The following is an 18,614-nucleotide window of genomic DNA, read 5'->3' as shown; positions in this document are numbered from 1 at the left end:
GAAAAAGAACTTGATGTTTCTCTCATCCTTAGCAATCTCCTTCTAAAGACCTGAGTTTAAACTCTGTAAAGGCAGTGGGCTATTAATTTGAGAGAGATAGTTTTCTCTTAATATTGAAGTGTCACACTGGAATTCACTGAAGACTTTCATGGGTGTCCATGTGTAAGTCATTCTGATAACAACACATCATAAATAAGTGAAAGCCAGCTTTTGGCTTTAAAGAGCCAACTTAGTATTTCAAGTAAAATGATGAGCTCAGGATCACCAATCATAATGGTTGGGATGATCATCTGTGCTTCCAGTATCTATGCAGGAGAATGGGGCAGCTCGGCGAATGGAAAGGTTGGATACAAATCTGAAGTATGCGTGCCTACCTCCAACGTCTTCAATTTCTTCCCCATCATTGCTGTATCTACTTTGTCAATCTTGGAGGCCACGTTCTTGAAGTTTTTATTTGTAGAGCCATACCAATCAGAATAGGAACTGAGGGATGATTCTGATTCCTCCAAACTCTGAATCTCTTCCTCCAGGAATTTTATTTGTTCCTATGAAAGGAAAGAGAAAATTGAATGGTGAAGTAAAGGCCTGTGACAGGGCCTTTGTTGATGAATATGTAACTTCACTGGATGTTAGTGAAAGGAAGACTATTTTGGCCTGCAAAGTTTGCTGGTCTATGCTGAGCACCTGGTGACCCACTCACCAGCAGTTGGAGAAGCAGGGCCTGGTATCTGGAAGTCAGCTGGGTGGCCTGGCAACCCATTCTGCTGTTCACCTGGCTCTCATCCAGTATCTCCTGAGCTCTAGCTCCCACTTCCTCAACTTCATCTCTGTACGCAGTCACTTCTTCGTGCCAGTTCTGAAATGACAAAGTATCGAAGGGAAAGATTCAATCTGATTCATTCAAATAAGACAAATGCGTATCTTCTTAATAGGAAATGGTTTCAGTATATCTTTAGAAGATGTTTATTTTGAGATATAATTTTGAAAATGCCATATGTTATCTTCATAAATATTATATTACAACAATGTGATACAAACTGTACACTTGAGTTGGATAGTTTTCTGTATCTATTACACTTCAATTCAAAAATTAAAAATGAAAACAGGCCAGGCGTGGTGGCTCATGCCTGTAGTCCCAGCTGCTTGGGAGGCTGAGGCAGGAGAATCGCCTGAACCCAGGCGACAGAGGTTACAGTGAGCCGAGACCGCGCCACTGCACTCCAGCCTGGGCGACAGAGTGAGACTCCGTCTCCAAAAAAATTAAATAACATAAATAAACATGAAAACAAAGTGGCATAATTTTTTAGACCTCCTATTGCACTTAGATCAATTTTAAAATGGGTGGATAATGAAAATAAATTCCTAAGGCCCAAGCATTATTTTAGATGTGTGCACTAAAATTGCATAAAACTTAGAATAAAACTAATTCTCAAGTACTATTTCAATGAACTATATTGGAGCAATTTCATATCAGAACCATAAACTTAAATTATTGTAATACAAGCATTCATGTATCTTCACAAAACAAGGTAATGCGGTATGGAAAGAAAATATAAAATAGTTACATTAAACTACATTGTATCAAAGACTAATTTATGAAATAATTGTTGTAAGAAGAGTGCTCCATTGTAATTTATTTTAACTTTCTAGGTAATCAAAAAGATTTTGCAAAGCCTAAGCTTTGGACAAAAGTTACTAAATATTTTAATGAAACAAACTATGCAAGGTAACTGTAGATTTGACAAAGATCAGGAATGTACATGAGTTGTACCTTCATCTGATGTAATTGTATCTCCTTGGTTGCCCTGTTAGACTGACGTCTGGTCCTGGGACTAACTTTCTCCTCTGCTGTTTTGAGCCATTCATCTACTTGCTGAAACTTTTGCTCCATTAGCCTCAATTTGTTCACCACGTTATTGAAGTGAGTTCGCGTCTCGGACAGCCTGTGCTGGTAAGCCTGCCAGTCTTGCCGGAGAGACTCTAAAGCCCGGTCCTCTGCCTGTGGGATACCTGATGGGATCACATCCTCTCTGGTGTGCAGTACTGAGTTCAACAGGGCCTGCCCCTCTGCACAGTGTACCTGTAGCTCCTGCAGAGAAAAAGGTATGGCTGTCACTCTCAATCATATTTCACACTTGCATGGGTTAGCATGTCTTGCCCAAGCCAACTGTGCCCGCTTGAACTTCTCATTAGAAAAAAATGATTTCATTATGCCCTATACAAAAATATGTTCCTAACCATATTTTCTCCCAAGTCAGAAGGATTCCTAAAATTTTTTCAATTAAAATAATCAACACACACACACACACCCAATATTTTTCTCAATCAACAGTTTCCAAAATTTGACTTTTTAGCTTACAGGCAAAAACACTTGTGAATAAAGGGCTATTGTTTAAAAGAATGACCCAGGCTTATTATGGCTCATAATCTGCTTAAAGTGCCTTAAGCTTCTTGCTTTGACATTGAATAGCTCAGTGCTACATTTGTGACTGAGAAAGAAACAATGAACCCTCTTCTTGCTAAGGAGGAATCTTTTGCCAAAGCTGTACTCTAGGCATGGTGGTGGCCAAGAAAAGCTGAACCTGGAGAGTTCAGGGCACACAAACCTGGGAAATTGGTTCATCACACCTGCCCACCATGTGCTCCCAGGTGCAAATAAATTTCCTCCACCAAAGCCTAAGCCCCCAAGATTTACCCTACAAATTTAGTATAAATCAAGTTTTGAAGAGCATATGCTATTTTTCATAGGATAAAAAGAATCTTGTATCCTTAAAGATGTTGGTAAAACAACATGGCACACTTGTATTTCTGGTGATAAACATAAATCTATACTGTCACTTGATCTATCACCTAAAGTAAAATAAATCAAGTCAAATCCTATCAACAATGTTAAAAATATCAGTATATGTAGTTAAAACATAGTATTTCTCAATACTATATTTTAAAAACCACTTAAAATTGCTAAAATATTTTTCTTACAAAAATAACAATCTCATATGGTTTCAACTAATAGAAAATTTTTATTCAAATGTGATGTCACTTCAAGCATGGTGTAATGTAAAGACATATGCACATGGAAAGAGAAGAACTATAGATATATATGGTAAGATATTAATCAAATTGGCAACAAATACATAAACTTTATTCTAAAATTCTTAGACTTTTTTTCAAGATAATTTTTTATAATCATTTTCCTAACTCAAGGTTGGCAAACTTTTTCTATGAAAGGCCTGATAGTAAATAATTTGGACCTTGTGGGCCATAGGTCTCTGTTGCAATGACTTAACACTGCCATTGTAGTATGAAAAAAACCACAGACGATACATAAATAAATGGATGTGGCTGCATTCCAATAATATTTTATTAAAAAAAAACAGACATTGTGGCCCTGGACAGTAGTTGACTAATTTAGTAATCTTCTCAGCATCTTTTCCATAGTTCATAAATAACCACTTTATCTATTATCCAAGTTAATATTCTATTAAATAAATTCTCATATATCCCAAATTTCAAGTCTGTATTCTGAAGGAAAAACATGGTTTGATATTTAAATAAATATATATTTATATATAATATTGTTAAATATATAAAATCTATATAAGTAACATAAATGTGAGTATATATTAATATATGAAAATATATTAATATATTAAAGATATTATATTAAAAATATATAAACTATATATATGTTCTATGACCCAAACTAGGCCTTCAGGTTATACAAAATAATTTCTGAATATGTTCCACTCTACTGGCCAATCCCTACACCATGTACATGCTACAGAACATCAGGATCCTGAAGAAATTCTGCTTTGTGGTTGCAGCATCACAGTTCTCCACCACTGCTTCCTGCCACTAGCATCTTTCTTCTTTTTTAACCTTTGTGGTGGCTCACAATAGAAAATGTAAGGATTAATGCATGGTGAAATCAGGGGGAGGTTAGGGTTGCACCACATGAATACCGGCTTAAGTGCAATATTTTCTTTTGACCAGAGCAACAGCAACACCTGCTGGTGATGGGTAACTACTGACTTAGTTCTACGCAAGCACAGGGAGCTCAGCATTTGCTTGCCAGTGATGTTGGTAGTGTAGAACTAAGAAGGGTTATTTAAAGAAAATCGTCAATTCTAGTCAAACAAACTACAACAGCTAAACCTGTGGATCCTGCTCTTTGGAGGCAGGATGGATGACACCCTTAAGTAAGCTAAGGAAATTGTAACCCTTCTAACTTTTATTATTTACTTACTTCAGGAGTAGACTGTATATTTAAACAAGATTTTCTTCCCTTTCCGTTAATCCTTACAACTCTGTGGACAAAACTGGGTCAGAGAAGTTGTCTCTTGCCTGAAGTCACCTAGTGTTGGGTCCCACCAAGGATTAGAGTCCCAACTTCCTAATCCCAACCCCATTCTCTTGCCATTATACAATTTCCAAGACCTAATAGAAAAAAGCCAGAAATTTTATATGTGACTGATAATCATGATGGTCCCTGATTTTTCCACCTTGTCCAAGCTGTAGGTAAAACTTACCCAACCCTGAACCAATTCTGATCAGGGCTGATGGCACATTTGTAAGTTCCAACACATCGCTGGTGGGACATAAAGTGGTCTCATTGGCCATTCTCCATCTTCTGCTGTTTGTTTTGTACATGGTGGCCCCTTCTTGGTGAACTTCCTTGATTCCTACCTACTCCTTAAGGTAAGATTACGGGCCCTTCTTTGATACTACCATAAGATCCCTTACATTAGTCTATTAATGTCCTCACCACATTATTTATAATCATCTTTCTATGGGTTTGTGTTCCTCATCAGATTTCAAGTTCCTTGAAGACAGAAATCATATCTTAATCATCTTTACCTGAAGTAGCTAGCAAAGTATCTGTACTGTATTAAGTATCCAGTAAATACTGAATGAGTAAATAAGTATATAGGTTGTGACCACTTTCTCCACCATGTCTGGCATCTCACTGTGAATTATGGCCTGCTGGCCTGGGCACCAACACTTATTTTTTTTTACTTCTCTAATTCCTTCTTTTAGAACTCTGAGCCCGAACCTGTACCATCAGCAATGTGGCAGGTTTTGCTTAAAACTATATGGCTCAAGATATTGCCACCAGTTTGACTTTGTGTCACCTTCTAATGACACCTGCTGCTGTCCCCCACATCTGATTTGATCCCTTAGGGAGAAACAGGCAGGTAAGCCAGACAATCCCATCAATCAGATCTCCAGCCATTCTTGTCAGGGCTACCCTAGCAGCTCTATGAGTTCCCCAAGTGCTAGTCCTGTCCTATCTAAATTGCCTACAAAATGATGTCAACTAGCACACATTACTGAGGTCTCGGAATGTTCTTGATCTAACCTTATGGGGATTGCACTTAATGTGTATCAGCTAGCCACTGGACTCAAGGTTTCTATTAACTTCCTATTGCTTAAAATAATAATTCCATATTCAGAATGAGGATTCCTTTGTTTTAGGATAAAGGAGGCTTTACCTGAAGATCACGCAATGTTGTCTCATGAGTGTGGGCATCACCTTCAAGAACTGAATACTGATCGAGCTTTTCTTGTTCTTGCCCCAACCAAACTTCAAATGCTTTTAGGTCTCTCTGATACTCTTGGTGCAGGCGGACAAGTTTTTCAGACTTGGTTACGGCTTCCTATAATTAGCATTTAAAATAATGAAGATAGGAACACATTATAAAGCATCGATGTGCTGTAATTCACTTTTGTAATTTTAGAAAAGTACAATGATTGAGACATTGGAATATGAGTTATTTCCTAGAATCATGAATCTTTAAGGTTTGTGTAAAAATATAAAAACCTAACATTTCAGGAATAAAAGTGTTATTAATTATTTTGTTGAATTAACTACATGATCTCTGAACACCTTATAAAAGGTAACAGACAGGCTAAGAAATGAATTCACTTTACTAATTTCATAAAAATTCACTTTTGCTAATGAAGAAAATTGAAATTCTTACATTGTGCCTTAAATGAGGATTTGGACTTACTGTGGATTTAATTTTCCACAGGAGAATGTGCTCTGAAAAAGCATATTTATTTTCTTTGTGAGGACTAAATGAAGAATGATCAATACTATCAGTGATTATTTCCCACCTTAGAAAACTCTCATCATCAGACATAATAAGGCATTTATGAGTCTTCAATTGAAGCTGTCCAGAATTTCTTTTAAATTGGTACATTTCTAGGAATTTTTAGTTGAAAATGATCTTACTTTCATAGCTTTCATAATACTAACAATATGTGAAGGTTTTTGTTTGGTTTTGCCAGTAATTCCTTTAAAATATGAAAAATTCATTTTGCTTTTGTTCTGTTTTCCCAAGCCTGTCATTCTTGAAAATAAATGAGTCTTTAAACGAGCACAGCTCCAAACACTCCCCTTTTGGTGAGTCTACAAGGAAAGGGCTTTGCCGTACCTTGGCCCTCTCTTGGATGGCTCTGTATCGTTCCTGTAGATCCTGGAGTTCTAGCTGGGTGACATAGTGTTCTGTCATGCCAGCCCCTTTGACTTCGATGGTCTCCAGCAAGCTGCTGTAACTCACCACTTCTTCATTTAATAACTAGAGAGCATTTAAGAAAAATAAAGTGGTTACTCATGTACCATCACATCAATGACACTGCTAAAATCAAGATATTTTAATTGTACAGTTGACAAGTGACCTCAGGTTACCTATTCGTCCACCCCTCCATCATTTTATCTATTTGACACAGATATGTGTGTGAATGCATGGATGTGTGTGTGTGTGTGTGTGTATGTGTGTGTGTGTGTGTATTTTATGTCTGGTCCAGAACTTTCTCTAAGATATTAATTACCAATTAACTACTTTATATTTCTACTCTTAACATTTCAAACTGATTATGTCCAGAAATGGACCCCTGATGTTCACCCCTTCCCTATTCTACCCCAGCCCCCCATGAAACCCCCTTCTCTTTCCATCTCTTTTCAAACAGCAAATGCCATGACCTCCCACCCAGATGGTCAACCCAGAACACGGGAATTGTTCCAGTGTGCTCTCTAGCTCTCCGTCCTCTTAACCATTAGGAAATCCAGTTAGCTCTACCCCCTATTATACCACGACATCTGTCCCCACATCTCCTGCAAACTCCCCAGCCCAGGCTGCCCTCCTCTTTCACTTGGACTTTGCAGTAGTATCCCAGGCAGATTCCTGGCCACCAGTTCTTTCCCTGTCCCTTATTTCATGCTCCACACAGCAGTCTAAGGGATATAATGTCTTGCAATTAAAAGTTGAATCATGTTGCTTCTCAGCTTAAAACCTGGATTATCGTCCCAATGCTGCCGGGATCAAGTGGAAAATCCTCAGAGCAGCTGGCATGGCAATGGAGGATCAGGCTCTGTCTCTCCATCAAACTCCCCTTGCAGCCCCTCCCTGCCTACTCTCTGCTGCAACAACACCTGCCTGTTTCCTCGCAGCTCCCCATTGCACCAGGATCTTTCCCTCCACAGGGCCTGATGACCTGCTGTTTGTTCTATCTAGAATGCTCGTTCCTCAACTCCTCCCCAGGCTCATTTCTCTGGCTTAAATTCTTTAGTGCATGGACAATATGTCTGCTGTTTCAGAGAGGCCTTTCTTGTCCCTCTCCCTTGGCCTCAAACAAGTTGTATGAGCCTTTTCAAAATGATTCTCTCTCACACCACACTACTTCTTTTTTCTTCATAGTACTCAGCAGTTGTAATTATTTATTTGTACATTTATTACTGAGTGCATGCATCCCCACTAATGTACGCTTGACTGTTTTTACTGCTAGAATCGGGCACAATGCCTACATGTAGCAATTTCTCAATAAATGTTGATTGAATAGGTGAACAATCCAATTAATTAAGCAATTAATTATTACAACAGATAATACATGCAGGTATTTATGAAGCAGATAATTATAATTATATTATTTTATGGATGCATAAATGAGACCCAGAAACATTAAGTACCTTGGCATAGGTCACATAAGATTATTTAGTCATTTAAATAACTTTTATTCAGCGTGTGTTCTGTGTCAGACAGACAGCCAAGTGTTGAGGATATAAAGAAAATTAAGCATCTCTATTCACTGAAGGAGAGGGACATGCAAATATATGTCCTATGAAATTGATAAAGAGCTTTGGACCAAGGGCTATGAGAGAACAGAACAATGAATCAAGCCTGAGTGGTGGTGGTGTAGCATAGCTAAAATGACTTCAAAATTCATTCAGAAAGATAAGTAGGAGGTTGCCAGGGGCAGAGACAGAGCAAGGACTTCTGTAAAAAGGGAAGAGATTATGCAAAGACACAGAATTGTGAAGATTGTGGCATGTTCAGGAGATAGTGTGAGATTCAGCAAGGCTGGAGAGAGCAAGGGAGGAGGCTGAGAGCATGAAGGAAAGGAGCATGGCAGAGGAGCTTATTTCCATTCTTACAAACCAGACGAGGGAGATTGAGCTTATACTATAGACAACGGGAAGATAACACAGGACCTCACGCAGGAAGTGAGACATTCATCTTTATAGGAGATAACAATAGATGGAGGCAAGAAAGAAGGTGAAAAATTGGGAGTCTGTTCCAGTTAGGTGAAGAGGATGGATCAGTAGAAACTAGTGCCAGATGTAAAGTGGCAATGAGAAAGAAGGCACTGAGAGTAATGAGGTTTCCAGTGTAATATATTCAGGGTGAGGTGATACAAATGAGCAGAAATAGAGAATGTAAGAGGTTAAAGGATTTCTGTGTAGACGATCGTAAGTGCTGTTTAGGACAATGGTAAGGGAGTGATGGAACAGGCTGACCAATGACCATGCCCTGGAGTGAGCCTGCAGCTATAAAACAAAGGACTGTAAAACTTCATGTCAAACATGTCAATAAGTTTTAAGAACATGCCATTATTTATTTATTTAAAAAATCTTTCCATGTAGTACTATACTAATATAAGCATTATGACGAATGCACAAAAAATAACACAAAAGGATGTGATTAAAAAAAAAAGACTTCCAATGATGAGCAGGTTGAAGACATTAAAAGATATTTCATGGTGCTACATTTTAAATGGTTTGTGTCAGAAAACATGGATCGACATGGTTTTCCTGGAAGGGAAAATTTTCATTCACTAATAAAATAATCACAAATGAAAGTCCAGTTTAAGAAGACTTTAGAAATTATACTACAAGCCCCAAACATAATTTGCCTATGTGCACTGTCCTAGCGTACACATAATCCCATTTTTGTCTGACTGTGGCACTCTAAAGAAGCCTGTGAGAAAACAAATGGAATCTGAAATCCAGCTCTCACCTTGGCTTTTCCGAGCATAGTTATTTTATCCCGCAGCTCCGCATGCTGCCTTTCTGATTCATTTAGGTTGGCTTCCATACCGTCCATCCAACCGGAGAACTGTCGAACGTCATCCTGATAACTTGTCCATTTGGAGAGAGCTCCTTCAAGTTGACTGAAAGGGATTTGAAAGGACAATAAATCCACATTGAGAATCCTTAGGAGTCTAAAATCTGTTATTGTGTGTGCTCCATCCATTCCAGTCAGCAAGGGGTCAAGAGATCAGGAAGAAGCTGGCTTGGGAGTGAGCAGGCTGCCCAGGGCTTAATGACACTGAGTCCAGGTCTGAAGGGCAGCCTCAGGAAGCAAAGGGACAGTTAAACCCAGGCCAACATGCAGAAACATGGAACCAGCTATCAACTCAAGAGTCAGCGGCTGGGGCACACGAGACACTGGGGGAGTCTCAAAGGCAAAACCGAGAGAGATCCCCTGAGTGGGTCTTTTCTGGAGCAAAGCTCTGGGCAGGGAGAGAAGCAACACTTAACTCTATCAAACTAAGCAGGACATTCAGAGCAGGAGAGAAAAATAAGCACAGTAACCACCTTACGTGAGATTAAACATCAGAAAATCACAATGAAATAAAAGGACAATATTTCCTGACTTGGTCTAAATATTAAAACTTAATTATTTCTCTTATTGATAAGTTAAGCACTTCCCTTGTCTCAATACACATGCTATTTTTTTTTTTTTTTTTAAGACAAAGTCTTGCTGTGTCGCCCAGGCTGGTGTGCAGTGGCGCGATCTCGGCTCACTGCAAGCTCTGCCTCCCGGGTTCACGCCATTCTCCTTCCTAAGCCGCCTGAGTAGCTGGGACTACAGGTGCCGGCCACCACGCCTGGCTAATTTTTTTGTACTTTTGGTAGAGACAGGGTTTCACTGTGTTAGCCAGGATGGTCTTGATCTCCTGACCTTGTGATCTGCCCGCCTCGGCCTCCCAATATGCTGGGACTACAGGCGTGAGCCACCACGCCCGGCCTACACATGCTATATTTTAAATTCCATTAATCAGGCCAGGTGCGGTGGCTCATGCCTATAATCCCAGCACTTTGGGAGGCCAAGGCGGGTGGATCACGAGGTCAGAAGATCGAGACCATCCTGGCTAACACAGTGAAACCCCATCTCTACTAAAAATACAAAAAATTAGCCTGGCGTGGTGGTGGGCACCTGTAGTCCCAGCTACTTGAGAGGCTGAGGCAGGAGAATGGCATGAACCTGGGAGGCGGAACTTGCAGTGAGCCAAGATCGCGCCACTGCACTCGAGCCTGGGCAACAGAGCAAGACTCCGTCTCAAAATAAATACACAAATAAATATAAATAAAAATAAATTCCATTAATCATTTCTGCCTAATTGTACTACCAGGTTTTGGGTCTTTTTGCAGCACTGTAAGTGCTCCATCCATCCACACCCCCAGATCACACCACTGCAGCACAGTCCAGCTGGACTTCTAATTGCTCCTAGATCTCTTAGCTTGAAGACATTCTCTAGTCCCTGATGTACTCTTAGTTTGAGGGCAATGTAGGCACAGGGGAGCCTCACCCTGAGGGGCAGCCCTCAACTGCTCTTCTAATTCATAGGAGTTTGTCTCTAAATACACCAGATCCCCTGCCCTTGGGTGGGATAACTGAGGCTCACACTGTATACCAGCTCCCAGCATTGCCTGACTGGATTAAGTTGCAGTTGCTCACAGTGGTGGGCAACTTGCTTGATAACATACCTGATATGGTTAAGCTCTGTGTCCCCACCCAAATACCATCTTGAATTGTAGTTCCCATAATCTCCACATGTCATGGGAGGGACTCAATGGGAGGTAATTGAATCACGGGGGCAGTTTCTCCCATGCTGTTCTCGTGATAGTGAGTTCTCATGAGATCTGATGGTTTTATAAGGGGCTTTCCTCCCCTTTGCTCAGCACTTGTCTCTCTTGCTGCCATGCGAAGAAGGATGTGTTTGCTTCCCCTTCCGCCAGGACTGTAAGTTTCCTGAGGCCTCCCTAGCCATGAGGAATTGGGAGTCAATTGAACCTCTTTCCTTTATAAATTACCCAATCTCATGAATGTCTTCATAGCAGAGTGAGAATGGGCTAACAAAACACCCTTTACTTACTGCCCTCCCCCTGCCTGCCATTTCTTTCCTACTCTTCTATTTGTATTTCCTGGGTTTACCTCCCAAGTCTGCTACTTGGTTTTAATCCCTATATTTTTATGTTATGAATCTTTTTTTTTGTATTTTTATGTTAGCAACAACAACAAAAAGAAGCATGCATTTTTAGCTATATTAACATGCTGGCACAGTATTCAGGTCAATCTAAATGTGAGATTACATCTGCCAGTTTCTTTTGTTCTAATAAGAAAAAAGAAAGAGGAATCAAGAGAAAAGTGGGGGAAGGAAGGAAGAAAGGAAAGGGAGTGAGGGAGGGAAGGAGGGAGGGAGGGAAGGAAGGAAGGAAGGAAGGAAGGAAGGAAGGAAGGAAGGGGAAGGGAAGGGAAGGGAAGGGAAGGGAAGGGAAGGGAAGCTGGCCACAGGAATGGTCTGTTCAGTAGTATTATATTGATCTTTTAGTAATAGCTTCCCCAGTGCTTGGCTGTAGTTTCCCTCACCTTTTACAACGAATCCCTGCAGACAAAAGGGATGCCCACATATCCTTCACACTCTGCAGCTGCTGCTGAATAGTGGGAATGCCTTCTGGAGACGTATTCTGAAGGACAGATTCTCCCCTGGTCACTATCATTTTCATTTGAATCTCTTTTTCCTGTTTGACTGATAATAGAGCCTGTGAAAACAAATACAGAAGTCCTTTGTCATTTGTATGTTTAACATTTCTGGCTTTAAATATTGCAGAGCTCCTAAAGATCACAGAATAATATGCAATTGTGTCCAGCCCTGGAGCTCCCAGTTGGCTGAGACAGAGGGTGGGGAAGTGGCTTGCTGGTGAGTGCCAGTCACCAGCTACCCGCTGGTTTTTACTAAGTGGCCTTGGTGTTGAAGGTCTCCAGTCTTCTCTGAATAATCCCTTCCTTCCAATGAAGTTTTACTTTACTGGTTTTAACAAGGGAAAAATATAGTACAGTAGAATTCATGATTTCTCAAAGGTTATAGGATGAAGAGCTTATAAATGTTGTGGTCCCTACAACAAAAAAACCCATAGAAATAGATTATATATTTCATGTTCTTCATAAGCACTATTCTTTTTCTATGTGAGAAGGAAGTTTCTTCTTCTGTTTTTTTTAGAGACAGAGTCTATGTTTCTCTCTCAGGCTTCAGTGCAGTGGTGTAATCATAGCTCACTGCAGCCTCGAACCCCTGGGATCAAGTGATCCTTCCAGCTCAGCCTCCCTGGTAGCTGGGACTACAAGCACATGCCACCATGGCCAGCTAATTGAAATGTTCTTTTTTTTTTTTCTTTGTAAAGGTGAGGTCGATGCCCAGCCTGGTGTTGAACTCCTGGGCTCAAGCAATCCTCCCACTTCAGCCTCCCAAAGTGCTGGGATTATAAGTGTGAGCCACTGCACCCAGCCAGAAGGAAGTTTTAATTCCAAGTTGTAAAACTGATAATGTTGCCTAAAAGACAAAGCTTCATCTCTCTTTATAATGTGGTTCTTGCCAACTTCCAAAGCTTCAGCTTCAGCCACCCATTGCCACCAGTTTCTGCTGTGGCAATAAGCAACTGGTAGCAATTTCTCATTCACTACGCTGTTCTTTCCTCTGGCTTTTCCTCACACTTTCCCCCTCTCTGCCACCATTCCCAAGTCTCCACCCAGTTATCTTTGCCAAAATAATTCTCCCTATCATTCTTAAAAACTTGGTTTTGGCCGGGCGCAGTGGCTCACCCTGTAATCCCAGCACTTTGGGAGGCTGAGGTGGCAGGTCACCTGAGGTCGGGAGTTCGAGACCAGACTGACCAACATGGAGAAACCCCCGTCTCTACTAAAAATACAAAATTAGCTGGGCATGGTGGTGCATGCCTGTAATCCCAGCTACTTGGGAGGCTGAGGCAAGAGGATCGCTTGATCCCGGGAGGCAGAGGTTGCGGTGAGCTGAGATCACACCATTGCACTCCAGCCTGGGCAACAAGAGCAAAACTCCGTCTAAAGCAAAACAAAACAAAAACTTGGTTTATAGCAGGGTGCACTGGCTCACACCTGTAATCCCAGTACTTTGGGAGGCCAAGGCAAGAAGATTGCTTGAATTCAGGAGTTCAAGACCAGCCTAGGCAAGAAGGCAAGACTCTGTCTTAATTTTATTAAAAAAAAAAAAATTAAACCCCACACAACTTGGTTTACCTATCACACTTCCTAAGAAACCTGTCCCAACTTTCAACCCCATCCCTTCTGCACGGTTCCACTCCTGTGTATGTCTATAACACCGTAAGTACATCTGCATCTGTGGTTATTGTCTTCTGTATTTCGACCTCCAACCTCAGACAGTAAAATCCTTGAGGAAAAAGACTACGTTATTCACCTTTGATTCCTCGGTGTCAAGACAGAGTGCCAGTCTCCTAGAAGGCACCCAGTATACAAATGAATGCAGATTCATTATTTTCATCGCAAATGCAAAACTGAACTCATATCTTGGGATGGGAGGAGAATTGGCTAAATACAGGAAGACAAGTGAGTCGAAAAAGATGGAAAATGTTTTGCCCTATAAAATGTTTCCTCAAAATATTTTCCCATAATGAATATGTCTGTGATCTCATTTAAAACTAGCCTCTTAACAAGTGATCACACAAGTAATCACATTCGGACTTTATTTTATTTTATTTTTTGGAAAACATCCGGGGTCGGATGATTCAGGAATTCTCTGGCATGTCCACCCAAGGCAGACAGCATTGCACTCACAAAGCATCTGAGATTTCTCATGGAGAGAATGTGACATCACCACTCCAGGTGGATGGAAATGGGAAATTTTGACAAAAACAAATTCTGCAGGTTGGAGATATTTCTATGTAAAGATGCACACCTCGAGCTTGAGCGTCCTGCTGTCCAGCACACTTTTGTCGGACGTCGGGTGGCAGTACGAATCCAGCATGTGAATCGCATCTGTCATCCAGTCTTGTAATTCTTTAATCCCAAGAGAGAACTGATTGTGTTCTGCAACGATTCTATCCAGTCTTGACACTTTCTCCTGGAAATGACAGAAATGGTTTTCGAGCTGTCCATTCCACAGAGACAAATTGTAAAGCTAACGGTTTGTTTGAAACAACGGCAATCAGTCATGGCTTCATACGCTGCACAGATATGAGGCAAGTCTGGCCTAAATCTATGACATATGTCAAAGATCTTTCTAAATCATAAAACTATTAGAATAACTAGGTCAAAAGCCAAAAAAAAAAAGCTACAATTTTATGCCTCTCCAATTCTTTATGACTATCACGATTATTTTAAATCAGTAAAATTTCTCCCTAATGCCGTGTTTGGGATACTGGTCAAAGTAGTTTCTAGCTTTCACATATCACATTGGGCTCACCTGACACAACAACCCACATGACCTACATTGTAGCCAGGGTTCTAAAAAAGTAATAATCTGAGATTTTTGTAATATCTCTAAATTTTAAAACATGGGACCATACATGTGGTTTTGCTTATTAATTATAGGTCATATTTAACACAGTGAAGACTTTACAAGAATAATCTACAGCTCTCAAAACATTCATATATCGATTACTTTTGGTATCTAAGTAAATACAAAGGAATGGAAAGATGTTCTTCATTCATTCTAAGATGATTCATTCCTTATCTTAACTTAGATACGTGCCAGAGTTCATAAAGACACCCAAAATAACAATCAGAATAAAAATGGATATAAACATAGACTATTTACTCCCAGACCTAAGCTAGTGTGACTGCCTCAGTGAGGTGTACTGAAGACCCAAATGAGCAGACCCTCTGTAAATCCATACTTACAGAACAGATGAGGCCAAATTAAAGACTAAATTATACCAGGGTCCCTAATTCTAACATCTGAAATTTAAAAATGTAGGAAACAAAGGTTATAAGCCACATAAAGCTCAAGATAGGCCTGCACCACACAGTTTAAAATGGGTCTACGTTATACCGGCTGAATGCTCTAAATGAGGTTGTAGCAGGATTCCATTTATTTTCTTCTAAGCTATTTGAAAAGAGATTTAACCAGTTGTCTGAACCATTGCCAATTTTGAGCTTTGCTCTAGAATCTGAACTGAAACTCTCAATCAACACATCCTTGACTACTATATAATGAATGCAAAGATTCAGATGAATTTTTAAAAAATATCATTATATTTAATCTAATAAAATTTAAACTGTTTAGAATCCATGTTTTTCTAAAGTAATTTAATCTGGGATTATTTAGAACAAAAACTCTGAGCTTTGCTTTATGTTTATGATTTGAGTCTTCCAAATCAAAGCCCTGGGAAACATGTCATTTCAGTATTAAAAGGAATATCTTGTGCAATAATGAAGACTGGAAGTCTCTTCAATCTTTGAAACCTCCTTCTGCCTTTTCAGAGAGCCACATCAAGCTGATGCAACAACAATGATGAACTCAGATTGCAAGGCTGAGGAAACAGCACACACGCCCCTTACTGCTGACCTGGAGACCCACACCGTGGGCATGTCAGGATGCAACGCACACCCTGCAGAACCTGCTGCAACTCCAATTTTGCGACATCAGTATCACACTCACACACAGCACGTGCCAGGCGTTACCTTTGTTAAATTGCTTAGCGCTAGATACTGAGAAGATAGCTGCGACACTCTGTGCCTAAAGCTCTTGCTGGCAGCTTGTCCTTCCCACAGCTGCTGAGCTTTCTCTTTCAGCCTGTTGAGCTGAGGCTCGTAGCAGTGTACTTCCTCAAGGACAGACTGAAAAGCACAAGCAAGTTACTATTCAGAGGCTGGGGAAAAGCACATTGCGGACGAAGCTTTGGCCCAGAGAACATGGAAATCAACACTGGCAGGCAGTCTGTGTACCCTGGAGGCTTTATTATCTCCCATCTACACACCATGGAGCACAAATCACGGAAGGAAACAAATCATACTTCCAAGGAAAGTCAGAAAACATAAAATCCGCCAGAAATGGGGAAAGAACACACTACATCTCACGGCAGCACAGTCTAACTCAAGGGTGCTGAGCATGCATCTGTAAGGTCGACAGACGACGGACAAAGACTAGGTGAGATGGGGCTATGGGGAGGCAGGCTCATCACCTGGAGCTTCTGCTGCTCCCTCCTCTTTGCTGGCAGATCATAGAGGTGATTGCTGCTTTCATGGACCATCTTCTCAGTTTTACTCAGCCAGTCCTGGATAGGCTCAGCACTTACTTCAAAGTCCTTCATTTGGATCTTTAGATTCTGCAAGGTTTTAGACAGTGTCCAGGACAAGAAAATATTTTAATAGCAAGTCCAAGGTCCTTCACTTGGCATTCAAAGTCCACCCAGGCTGGGTGCAGTGGCTCACGGTGGCTGAGGTGGGCAGATAGCCTGAGCTCAGGAGTTCAAGACCAGCCTGGGCAACATGATGAAACCCCGTCTCTACTAAAATACAAAAAATTAGCCAGCCATGGTGGGATGTGCCTGTAATCTCAGCTACTCAGGAGGCTGAGGCAGGAGAATTGCTTGAACCCAGGAGGCAGAGGTTGCAGTGAACTGAGATCATGCCACTGCACTCCAGCCTGGGTGACAGAGAGTGACTCTGTCTCAAAAAAAAAAAAAAAAAAATCCACAAAAAAAACCAAGCCCACTCCAAAGTCTGAAACATTCCATCTTTTACCTCGGCACAAATACAATTTTTGAATATCCTTTAAGAACTTTTTAGGGTTCTCCTTTTGAAAATAGAATTTTTCCCCCCTAACTCTCTGGCCCACTTCTGAGATCACACCCATTTCTCAATTTCCAGAGCATTTGTTGTCTATACCATGCCTATATACTTCGTCATAGACTAGGTTGGATTGTGAATTTTCATCTGATGCAAGCGTGCCTTGTCTCCAAAAATAGACTGCAAGCTCCATGAGGGGAGGGCCTGGGTCTGACACTTCCTGAGACACACCATAGTACCTTACAGGAATGTAAAGAAATGTTAGTCAACATTTGGTTGATTTTCATTAATGAGGGTACGAGAAGCAGCATATCCATGTAGTTGACGTGCTTATGTTGTTAATAAATAATATATTCTGCTTTATAAAGTGATAAGAAATACTAACTAATGTTATGTGCTTATCACATGAGAATGTCATAATACTTTCACAGTTACTATGTAGTACCCTAGGTGTAAAATGTGTTTGATAAAGTTTTATATGGTACTGTTTAACTTTAGCAAAGGTGTCTGCATCTACTGTCTCTTACTTATAAAGTGGTAGGTGGATATGAATGTGAATTTGTTATTTATGTTACCCTGTGAGTCAACTAAAGGCTGTAAAAACGACCAGTACTTTAGGTAGTACGGGGGTACATAAAGGTTAGCTGAAAAATCTAAGTGGCAAGAACTAATGAAACTTATGAGAGAATAGCTCAAGGTTCCACCTGTATCTGGTCTGGGATGTCTACAATATGGGGAAAATCACATCTGCCTTACTCACCTCTGAGGGATATGGGTTAGCTGTAAGAATCCTTTGAAAAGTTAGTATCTCACAAATGTAAAATACCAAAATAACTTCTGGAGTATTCTACCAAAATTTAGGTTGCATGAATGCAGGGACTTGGTTCTCTTTTATTCTCTGCTATAGCCCCAGAGCCTAGACTAGTCCTTCACAAATAGAAGACGCTCAACAAATATTTGTTGAATAATTAAATTCATAAATTCAAGGTGTTTCCATCTTCCTGTTACTGGAGTCTCATGGGGCCACTTGATATGGTTTGGCTGTGTCCCCACCCAAATCTCATCTTGAATTGTAGTTCCCATAATCCCCACGTGCCTTGGGAGGGACCTAATGGGAGGTAATTGAATGGTGGGGGTGGTTACCCCCATGCTGCTGTTCTCATGATAGTGAGTTCTCATGACATCTGATGGTTTTATAATGGGCTTTTCCCGCTTTTGCTCATACTTCTCCTTCCTGCCACCATGTGAAGAAGGACGTATTTGCTTCCTCTTCTGCCATGATTGTAAATTTCCTGAGGCCTCCCCAGCCCTGCAGAATTGTGAGTCAATTAAACCTCTCTCCTTTATAAATTACCCAGTCTTGGTGTGTCCTTATAGCTTCATGAGAATGAGCTAACACACCACAAAACAGGGCAAATGGGGGACCGTGATCAGGAATTTAGGTTCTAAAAAGAAAGGAGATGAGAGGGGAGGGGAATGGGAGGGGAG

At 40.6% G+C, this 18,614-nt stretch overlaps 1 protein-coding gene across 1 annotated transcript in view; it reads right to left on the bottom strand.

The window, feature by feature from the left end:
- Positions 1–18,614, bottom strand: part of LOC116463154 (nesprin-1-like) — a 532,795-nt gene that overhangs the window by 242,130 nt on the left and 272,051 nt on the right. Inside the window, exons 60-69 of the mRNA XM_058434482.1 lie at positions 16,520–16,663; positions 16,020–16,175; positions 14,293–14,457; positions 11,934–12,106; positions 9,297–9,450; positions 6,438–6,581; positions 5,493–5,657; positions 1,772–2,089; positions 701–856; positions 375–545 (exon numbers count right to left, since the gene is read on the bottom strand). Of these exons, the coding sequence (XP_058290465.1) occupies positions 375–545; positions 701–856; positions 1,772–2,089; positions 5,493–5,657; positions 6,438–6,581; positions 9,297–9,450; positions 11,934–12,106; positions 14,293–14,457; positions 16,020–16,175; positions 16,520–16,663 (1,746 nt within the window). The remainder of the gene's footprint in view (positions 1–374; positions 546–700; positions 857–1,771; positions 2,090–5,492; positions 5,658–6,437; positions 6,582–9,296; positions 9,451–11,933; positions 12,107–14,292; positions 14,458–16,019; positions 16,176–16,519; positions 16,664–18,614) is intronic.

Source organism: Hylobates moloch, unplaced genomic scaffold (assembly GCF_009828535.3).
Source record: "Hylobates moloch isolate HMO894 unplaced genomic scaffold, HMol_V3 SCAFFOLD_28, whole genome shotgun sequence".
Taxonomy (NCBI): Eukaryota; Metazoa; Chordata; class Mammalia; order Primates; family Hylobatidae; genus Hylobates; species Hylobates moloch.
The sequence above is the reverse complement of the archived record's forward strand: the minus strand, read 5'-3'. Positions and strand labels throughout refer to the sequence as shown.